An 11,201-nucleotide genomic window follows, 5' to 3' on the forward strand; every position below is an offset into this window, starting at 1 on the left:
CACACACAAAAAGTAACACACACAGACACACACACACACACACACACACACACACACACACACACCCACACACACACATACACACACACACACACACACATATTTTGTGGGATTCAGTCCTGCTGCTGCTGTGAATATTCTATATATGTTGAGTCTTATTATTTCCTGTGAACACTGTACAGTATTTTGCAGACTAAGAAAACTTCTTTCCAGGAAGTTGTCAAGCTGTGTGCAGTTACAAAAGGTTGAAATCCAGCAGCCTTCAGATAGAGGGAAGCTGACGCTGAACATTTGTCCTGTAGGGTTACAGTTCGGTTCATGACTTGTGTGTTTACTGCTGCAGCCTCAATTTGACATAAGTTACGGTAAAACATGATTAGACACACACACACACACACACACACACACACACACACACACACACACACACACACACACACACACACACACACACACACACACACACACACACACACTCCCTAGCCTCAGTGTGACGTGAGTTACAGTAAAACATGATTAACAGAACGTATTCAGGGCCGAGCAAATAAGAGTTTGAGACAGAGAATAAACAATACACACACATACACACACACACACACACACACACATACACACACACATTCTCACATACACACACACACACACATTCTCACATACACACACACACACACACACACACACATATTCTCACATACACACACACACACACACACACACACACACACACACACACACACATTCTCACATACACATACACACACATTCACACACAAACACTCACACACTTCCTAGCCTCAGTGTGACGTGAGTTACAGTAAAACATGATTAACGGAACGTATGCAGGGGCCGAGCAAATAAGAGTTTGAGACAGAGAATACACAAAGCCAAAGTGCAGTTCCTCTGATGTATCTCATAAAAAGGAGCATCTCTCTTCATCCGGTCTATGCTCCTCTGTCTGCGCTTCAACCAGGAGAAGGTAAGCTGCTAGAAAGATGGATTGTTTTTATGTGTCGTGGATAACAGTCATGGCCAGTCGAATCACGAACGCTGTGTTTGAGCTCTGTTACTGGTATCTTTGTAATAAGCTGTCTGTACAATTACAAAGTTCTCAATGCTTCGGTTTGCATGTAGGGACCCTCATTATGCTACCGTTTAAGTGTGGTGATATTTTGTGCCGGAATTGTCCTTTAAAGGTATACGCCACCGTTTGTTGAAATAGTTCTTATCACGGTCTCCCCTGGCTGTAGATAGGTGGGCCAACACATTTTTTGTCTCAGTGCAAGTAATTAGGTTGTTTTTTTGTCATTTCTTGGCTCACTTTTACTCACAACATGCTAACCAACAACATAGGATTCCATTCACTACGCTAAGCTAACTAGCGGCGGCGCTGCCGGTGTTGCACCGGACTAAAACATGCACAAAAAAATGCGTTGGCCCACCTATCTACAGCTAGGGGAGACCCCACCTATCTACAGCTAGAGGAGACCCCACCTATCTACAGCTAGAGGAGACCCCACCTATTTACAGCTAGAGGAGACCCCACCTATCTACAGCTAGAGGAGACCCCACCTATCTACAGCTAGGGGAGACCCCACCTATCTACAGCTAGGGAGACCCCACCTATCTACAGCTAGAGGAGACCCCACCTATCTACAGCTAGGGGACACCCACCTATCTACAGCTAGGGAGACCCCACCTATCTACAGCTAGGGGAGACCCCACCTATCTACAGCTAGAGGAGACCCCACCTATCTACAGCTAGGGGAGACCCCACCTATCTACAGCTAGAGGAGACCCCACCTATCTACAGCTAGGGGAGACCCCACCTATCTACAGCTAGAGGAGACCCCACCTATCTACAGCTAGAGGAGACCCCACCTATCTACAGCTAGGGGAGACCCCACCTATCTACAGCTAGAGGAGACCCCACCTATCTACAGCTAGAGGAGACCCCACCTATCTACAGCTAGAGGAGCCCCACCTATCTACAGCTAAGGAGACCCCACCTATCTACAGCTAGAGGAGACCCCACCTATCTACAGCTAAGAGGAGACCCCACCTATCTACAGCTAGAGGAGACCCCACCTATCTACAGCTAGAGGGAGACCCCACCTATCTACAGCTAGAGGAGACCCCACCTATCTACAGCTAGGGAGACCCCACCTATCTACAGCTAGAGGAGACCCCACCTATCTACAGCTAGAGGAGACCCCACCTATCTACAGCTAGGGGAGACCCCACCTATCTACAGCTAGAGGAGACCCCACCTATCTACAGCTAGGGGAGACTGTGATAAGCCCTATTTCAACAAACGGTGGTGTATCCCTTTAAGGGCCTTGATCAAGGGCACCTCAGTGGTGGTAATGAGGGAGGGCCTAAGCGCTGCTCTTTCACTTTTCCCCCACCCAGAATTTATCCTGCTGGTCTGGGGTTTGAACTGGAGACCTCCTGGTCCCAAGCTCGCTTCCTTAACCCTCCCTAGGCCACCACTGCCACAGTGTGAGATGTACCTGTGCACACTGGATCCTAAATCCTTTTAGAGATGAATAGATTTACTCTACTTATTCTCCTTTTGGAAGTTCAATCATTGTATTGATCAATGTTCTTTCATATTATTTGTTATATTCATTAGTTTAATAATTGTGATGACCCCTCCCACTCATGTGAGCCGGGTAGGATGCAGGCAGAGGTGTGGTAGTCTACACCTGGTTCACATTTGCTTGATTGACTTTTTGTCCTTTAAAGAGGGCTGGAGGTTCAGTTCTGGCAATCTCTCTCTCTCTCTCTCTCTCTCTCTCTCTCTCTCTCTCTCTCTCTCTCTCTCTCTCTCTCTCTCTCTCTCTCTCTCTCTCTCTCTCTCTCTCTTCTCTCTCTCTCTCTCTGTCTCTCTCTCTCTCTCTCTCTCTCTCTCTCTCTCTCTCTCTCTCTCTCTCTCTCTCGATCCTCACATCCAGAAAAGGTTTTTATTGATTTATTTATTTTTTACTTTATTCTTCACACATTCACACACACACACACACACACACACACACACACACACACACACACACACACACACACACACACACACACACACACACACATACACACACACACACACACACACACACACACACACACACATACACACACACACACACACACACACACACACACACACACACACACACACACACACACACACACACAGGTAGCCCTATCTTTGTGGGGACCCGTCATTGACATAACCCTTACCCTAACCTTAACCATCACAACTAAATGCCTAACCTTAACCCTTACCCTGACCCTAACCATAACCTACCGGTAATTCGATCCCTAATCCTAAAACCAAGTCTTAACCCTCAAACAGCCCTTTAAACTTGTGGGGTCCTGCATTTTGGCCCCACAAATCTGTCGGGACCCACAAGGATACTGGACTCCTGGTTTTTGGACCCCACGAATATAGTTAAACAAGAACAGATACACACACACACACACACACACACACACACACACACACACACACACACACACACACACACACACACACACACACAAATACTTCCAGTGCAATCAGTTTCCTCATTAAAACAAACAATGAAGCTGAACTTTTGACCTTTTTGTCTCAGTTCACAACGATGATGCGTGCAGCCGTGGGTCTCTGGGTCCTATCAGCGGTGATCTGCGTGGGCAGAGGTCACGACAACGACCAGGCCGTCCAAGACACCGTAGCGGACGCCAGCGCCAATGGCGTCTCCCTGGTGAACGAAGCAAACAAAGAGTTTTCCTTCCGACTCTACAGGCAGTTAGCAGCTCACGCTGACTCACAGGGACAGAATATCTTCTTCTCTCCGGCTAGTGTGTCGACCGCCTTGGCTATGTTGTCCGTGGGAGCGCAGGGGGAGACGCACCGTCAGCTTTTCAGTGGTCTGGGCTTCAACAGCTCCATCCTGACCCAGACAGATGTGGACCAGGTATGGTGGAAGTTTTCTTGTAAGCAGCAGGAGTGCGTATCAAAAACACAAGATGAGACGAATTAAAGACTATTTGATTGAGAATTAAACCAAAGTTTGGGATTTATTTTACATTTGCAAATGTAGAGATAAACTGTTTCACAGGTACCACAGCACATCTGAAAAAGTCTTCTGACTCAAAACTAAATGACAAAACATCTTATAGTAAAAACTCTGTTAAAGCCACCCCTCTCCAAATATCTTTAGCATGCTGGCAGTTGAAAAAAATACCATAAACAGTCATGATGATTTTACAACCTTCTCTTCTGCTCCTGTTTCCTAACATTAGACACAACAACTGCTTAGCTCAGAAGCCAGAAAGAGACATGGTTCAGACAGTGTTACGGGCTTCTTGAGGCAGCATGGTGGCCCAATGGTTAGCACTGTAGCCTCACAGCGAGATGGTTCTGGGTTCGATTCCAGGTCGTTCTGGGCCTTTCTGAGTGGAGTTTGCATGTTCTCCCCATGTTTGCGTGGGTTTCCTTTGGGTGCCATCAAAAGCATGTACTAGGTTCTCCAGTCAGTGTCCTTGATCAAGGCACTGGCTCAGATCTAGAGTTGGTCCCCGGGCGCTGTGATTGGCTACCAATCACAGCAAAGATGACCCTTGAGGGATGGGTTAAATGCAGAGAATGAATTTCGCTACATGTATGTGTATGTGACAATAAAGTACCTTTACCTTCTTCACCTTATCTGCTAAAAGTAAACAAAATGAGAAGCTGGAGTCCTTTAACAAAAATAGCTTCAACTAGGCTCAAGGTTCACGATGCCAGCTGTTTCACTTGGAGCCTTTGAGTCTACACAAAATGTAAGAATATCTTGTAGAATATTAAACAATCATGCTAAAAATAAAATGTTGCCATTACACAGTCCTTCCAGATGTTCCTCCAGAGGGCCAACAACACATCTCAGGACGCCAGCGAAGGGACCGCCGTGTTCGTGGACAACCGCTTCAAGCCGAAGCCGGAGTTCCTGCAGACCCTGAAGCAGTCGTACCTTGCCGATGGGTTCAATGTGGACTTCACCAAAGCCACAGAAAGTGCTGATACCATCAATAAGTACGTGGAGGAGAAGACCAACGGGAAGATTGACAAGCTGGTGGAAAACCTGGATCCAGACACAGTCATGTATCTCATCAGCTACATCTACTACAAAGGTAAGAAGGTCCTGTGGGATGAGATCTCGTCAGTCTGTAATAATCTAATGTAATAACATAAGATCTAATTACATATTTTTAGGTTAAATTGAACTAATGAACTAATTGAAACTAATATTTAAAAAAAGACATGATGTGCATGAAAGTCAAAGAAGTTTACTTTAGATAAACAATTCAGTACACAGAAAATCAAATGTTTATTTGCTCAAGTAGGCCAAAGTTCAGCCATAGCTACGGTGTTAGCTTCTAGCAAAAAGTCAAGCACTGTTAGGCACTGCTTTGGCAGCATGGTGGCTCAGTGGTAGGCACTTCTGTCTCACAGCAAGAAGGTTCTGGGTTCAAACCCAGGTCATCTCAAGCCTTTCTGTGTGGAGTTTGCATGTTCTCCCTGTGCATGTGTGGATTTCCTCCGACAAGACATGCATGCTAGGCAACTAGGACTACAATTAGCAATTGGCTAACACTGGGGCATTTAAAGAAATGTTCATTAATGTCTCAGCATAGCCATCTAGCGGTATGGGGTTTAAACACAACATCAATGTGAACAGCTGTCTTACATGAATATTTTTGCACGTAAACAAAAAAAAAAAACTATATTGTATTGCTAAATAAAATATTGCGATACTCAAGTATATAAATTTTTTCTTACACCTCTAAAGTTTTGTATTATTTCTGCTCATTGTCGAACAGGAAAGTGGGCGACTCCTTTTGACCCTAAACTCACCAAGCAGGACGACTTCAACGTGGACGAGAACACCAAGGTTCACAGTTTCTCTCTTTATTCAGAAAAAAAATATTTGAGTAAACATTCGTGGTTCAGCCCAAACCTAGAGCGGGGGTCTGTTGGGAATTCTTCATTTACGAAAGATATATAAAGTATTTTTCATGCCGTTAAAACAAACCTGATAGTTGTAACTCCCTAGTTTGTTTTTGACATTGGCTGCTTTTTTCAACCATTTTGCCGTTTTTTTGAGGAGAAAAAAGGGCTGAATGGATTTGAGTCCCAGTCCAATTAAGCATCATCTTTAATTCTGTGTCTTCATGTTTAAATTGTCATTGTCCAGGTTCCAGTCGACATGATGAATCTGAAGGCTAGTTTCCACACCTTTCACGACTTCGAGCTGAGGACAAGGGTCCTTCAGCTCCCCTTCAACAGCTCCTACTCCATGCTGCTGATGTTGCCTGACGTCATGGCAACACTGGAGAACGCCATCTCCCCGAGCCACATCACCAAATGGATGAAGGCTATGACACGCAGGTTGGGAGAATCTTAATTTATGCTTCTAATATGTGGAAGGTTTGACACTGAATAAGGTCAACTTCGTCCTGTCTGATAGAGTCTGTCCTCCCCCAAAAAACTCCCCCATAAGTGGTTAGTTCCAGCATCATTCTGACCTATATTTAGGTTTGTAGTGGTGGCACCCTCTAGTGGCCGTAGTAGTTATAACGGGAGGAAAGCAGGAAGTGAGGTGATGAAGTATAAAGGCGCTGACACACCGAGCCGATAATCGCCCGTTGGACAGTCTGGCGAGGTCGGTGACTCGAGTCTGTTTGGTGTGTTCAGTGTCAGTCGGAGGAGCCGTCGGCGTTCATTTGGGCCAATTTGACTTGTTGAATCGGAGGACGGGCAGTCGGATTCAATGACCAATCTGATTGGTGGAGAGCTAACCCGGAAACGGGGAGCGGGATGAGTGTGACTAGAGTCTCTCAAAATCTGACGAAAATCTTATAAACTGACCTTTGTCGATCTGAAATGAAGACAGATTCAGCAACTGCACGGCCTATTTCTCTCTTAAAATGTTTTCAGAAACACGTTTCGGTGAACTATTTTAGTACGATATGAAATCATATTCTGAACGAAGATGCCACTGCCGGTTTTAATTTGTTGGGCCGCTTGCTGTTATGGAAACTTTTTGGACCAACTCAAGAAGGCTGATCAGTCCGACTGGCTTTTCTGCTGTGGAAATATGCCGGCTCTATACACGCTAAAAGTCCTGATTATTTACATGGAGTCTGGTGGAGATATGCTGGCTCTATACATACTAAAAGTCCTGATTATTTACATGGAGTCTGGTGGAGATATACTGGCTCTATACACGCTAAAAGTCCTGATTATTTACATGGAGTCTGGTGGAGATATACTGGCTCTATACACGCTAAAGTCCTGATTATTTACATGGAGTCTGGTGGAGATATGCTGGCTCTATACACGCTAAAAGTCCTGATTATTTACATGGAGTCTGGTGGAGATATGCGCTCTATACACGCTAAAGTCCTGATTATTTAACGATTCGTGGAGGAAATATGCTGGCTCTATACACACTAAAAGTCCTGATTATTTACATGGAGTCTGGTGGAGATATACTGGCTCTATACACGCTAAAGTCCTGATTATTTACATGGAGTCTGGTGGAGATATGCTGGCTCTATACACGCTAAAAGTCCTGATTATTTACATGGAGTCTGGTGGAGATATGCTGGCTCTATACACGCTAAAAGTCCTGATTATTTACATGGTGTCTGGTGGAAATATGCCGGCTCTATACATGCTAAAAGTCCTGATTATTTACATGGAGTCTGGTGGAGATATGCTGGCTCTATACACACTAAAAGTCCTGATTATTTACATGATGTCTGGAAGTAATATGCTTGTCTCTGCATAAAAGTCCTGATTATTTACATGGAGTCTGGTGGAAATATGCTGGCTCTATACACGCTAAAAGTCCTGATTATTTACATGGAGTCTGGTGGAGATATGCTGGCTCTATACACGCTAAAAGTCCTGATTATTTACATGGAGTCTGGTGGAGATATGCTGGCTCTATACACGCTAAAAGTCCTGATTATTTACATGGAGTCTGGTGGAGTTTGGTGATGGTGATTTCGGGGCTGTTTCATGTTAAACTAAAAGGATCTTACTCTTTAACTAAAAGGTCTATCTCTGTAGGGATCCTTTCCATAATGTTGTCAGACACTTAGAATAACAATGTGAGTCTGTCAGTGATAAAAACAGCATATCACTGTTTAAGGCCCTCATAGCCAAATGAAACTCATGCCCTAGTCAGATTCACTGAATTGTCTTTCCCCCCCCCCCAATGTTTTAGGAGACATGATGTATATATTCCAAAGTTCTCCATCAAGACTTCCTACAAACTGAAGGACGTGCTGCCAGGAATGGGAATGACAGACATGTTTGGTGATCATGCAAATTTGAGAGGCATTTCAGAGGAGCAAGGACTGTCAGTCTCAGAAGTATGTTATCAGATCATATGTTTTATGTTATTTCACACATATTCCATTCGTCTGTCGTCTCACTTTCTCTGCGTTGCACCGCAGGTCGTGCACAAAGCTACGCTGGACGTGGACGAGGCCGGAGCCGAAGCTTCAGGTGCCACAGGCATCAGCCCCATAGGGGTGTCTTCCATCCCCGTGTGGAAGTTCAATCGTCCATTCATGGTCATCATCACTGAACGTAACACAGAGAAAATCCTCTTCTTGGGCAAGATCATCAACCCAACCATCTGATGCATCATCACTTTGTGTTTGCTCGAGCACAGCTGTTGCATCTCAGATAAAGGAGTCAGAAAACCTTGTTTGTTGTGTCTTGCGTCATTGATTGTGTAAACAGTTTTTATATAATGATCTTTGAAGGTAAAACAATGTAGGGATGAAATATGATCAACTTCCATAAGCATTTGGTATTCATTTATAACAGATCAGATTTTAAAAATACAATGGAGCTCAATAGTGACCGCCCACTTTTTGAACCACTCTGGTTCTGGCAACAGTGGCAGAAGTATTAAAATCCTTTACTTAAGTAAAAGTACTACTTCCACACTGTAAAAGTACAAGTCCTGAATTGAAAGTGTTATTTCAGTAAAAGTCTGTAAGTATCATCAGGAAAATGTACTTAATGAAATTTTGGAAACTGGAAACTGGAGACTTGAGAAAATGAATTGGATTTATAAAGTTGACGGGACACAATAAAACTAGAAACACACACACACGCAGACACACACACAGACACACACACACACACACACACACACACACACACACACACACACACACACACACACACACACAGAGACACCCTGTCTGATCTGCTGGTCACTGAGCAGTATATATATATATATATATATATATATATATATATATATATATATATATATATATACAGTACTTTATTTATAAATATATATATATATATACAGTACTTTATTTATAAAGTATATAAATTATATATCTCAATCATCAGTAACGAGTTGGGAGAATTGGACCAGCAATTCCAAGGGCCTGCATCCATAAAGTGCAGTACTGTCAATACAGTAAATAGTCTTACAGTTTTTTTCGATTGCTAAACGACAGTGGGCACAACTGGAGTCACATGTGCAAAACTCTAACTACAGTCTCCACAGCAGCAGTTGATGTGGACCAAACTCTAGTTCATTTTTCATTGCACTTATCCCCTGACTTTAACCACAACGTGCACAACACTGTAGATTTACAGCACTGTGTTCAAATGCTAACACACTGCTGTCAACACTGTTAACCACACATTCAAAACAGAATAGATTTCAGTCTGGTGCCTATCAAACACTGCTGATTGCAATTTTAGCTGAAAGCCTAAGCAGGTGTCTTGTTTTAGACTAGTTAGTGAACATATATGGTATTTATACAGAGAAAGATCAGAAAGTCTTTTTTTGTATACAAACACCAAATAAGAATGAAACAATTCTACACTGTACCGTTTGAGAGAAACTGGTAAAAGAGCAAAGATACCAACATGTCCAGGTAAGATGTCTGAGGTTACATACACAGCTATAAAAAAAGTGAAAAACACTATATCTTTACAATAGTCAAACTGTGTTCTTACTGTTTTTCAGAAAGTAATGGAGGTGAAAGCAATAGAAACACCACATTCATTAGTATTTAGAGATGATGCAGACATCCAATGTGATGAAGAAAACTTGCCACATGATGCTGAGAGAGGCAGGATTAGTCACACTATTCTTTGGTACTGTTACGTATGTACCTTTAGTTTTTTTACCCAGTAATTCCATAAATTACTAGAGACAAAATACTTTATTGATGAAAACTGCTGATTTTCATTCCTTCTTGTTTACCTTATGTAAAAACTGGTATGCTATACAATCTATATTTTTTCCTTAAATAAACTGTTGAGTAGTGTCAAGTCACTCAAATTGTTCAAACTGTAAAGATGAAAAAGTTTGTAATTTGTGTATTGGTGTTTGATGCTAGTGTTTTTACCCTCAGTGTGTCCTGAGTGACAGTGTGTGTTATCTCAGTGAGGCCTGTGCATACTGTTTGAGACGTGTGTTAAGAGTTGTGTTGCTTTGAATGAGTTTTGCAGGAGATGTGAACTGTTTAGCTCAGGTGACTGTAGGTAGTGCAGACTGTAGTTTGAGTTTTGCACATGTGACTCCAGTTGTGCCCACTGTCGTTTAGCAATCAGAAAAAACTGTAAAGGTGGTACATGGGAGCATAGAAACAGTGTCTGATAAACAGTAGTACATTACAGTAAAGAAGGATGATGAAATATTACATCCATAGATACTGTATTCTAATTGGTTCATGCTCCACGCTAATTGGTTACAATGAATCTCGTTATCTTGAAACTTTCATGATCTAAACATGGAATATTGTTTGTCTGTTTCCATACAACTATACATTAAGAGTAATGCAACAGTTACTTATCATTTGAGCAGTTGTATCAATTGATAGTTAGATGATTGTAATGAAATGAATAGACAATCATCTGAAATGTAATGTGTGAATTGCTTTTTGAAATAGTAGTACTTTGATGTTAAGTTGTGTCATATTGAACAGATGATCTTTGTTAAATGAACAAATGATCTCAGGTTTATGTGTATTGTATCCAAGCAATTGAAAAAAGTGTTAGAGTTTTGAAAAACGTGCATTTTGATCATTGGTTGTGAGTTTTGTGTCTAGAGTTTTGAAAAATGATGTCAAGGTTCTGAAATTAGTGCCAAAGTGATTGTAAAAAAATTGTAATTTACAAAGACCCAACA

At 42.5% G+C, this 11,201-nt stretch overlaps 1 protein-coding gene across 1 annotated transcript; it reads left to right on the top strand.

Moving 5' to 3' along the window:
• The first annotated feature begins 846 nt into the window (after positions 1 to 846).
• Positions 847 to 8,741, top strand: LOC120546655 (alpha-1-antitrypsin-like protein CM55-ST). Its single transcript, XM_039781771.1, has 7 exons — positions 847 to 976; positions 3,609 to 3,953; positions 4,863 to 5,148; positions 5,839 to 5,909; positions 6,213 to 6,406; positions 8,253 to 8,400; positions 8,485 to 8,741. The coding sequence occupies exons 1-7, from the start codon at positions 944 to 946 to the stop codon at positions 8,671 to 8,673; spliced, it is 1,266 nt and encodes a 421-aa protein (XP_039637705.1). The 5' UTR covers positions 847 to 943; the 3' UTR covers positions 8,674 to 8,741.
• Positions 8,742 to 11,201: the final 2,460 nt, after the last annotated feature.

The sequence above is a fragment of the Perca fluviatilis genome, chromosome 18, assembly GCF_010015445.1.
Source record: "Perca fluviatilis chromosome 18, GENO_Pfluv_1.0, whole genome shotgun sequence".
In the NCBI taxonomy this organism is placed as follows: Eukaryota; Metazoa; Chordata; class Actinopteri; order Perciformes; family Percidae; genus Perca; species Perca fluviatilis.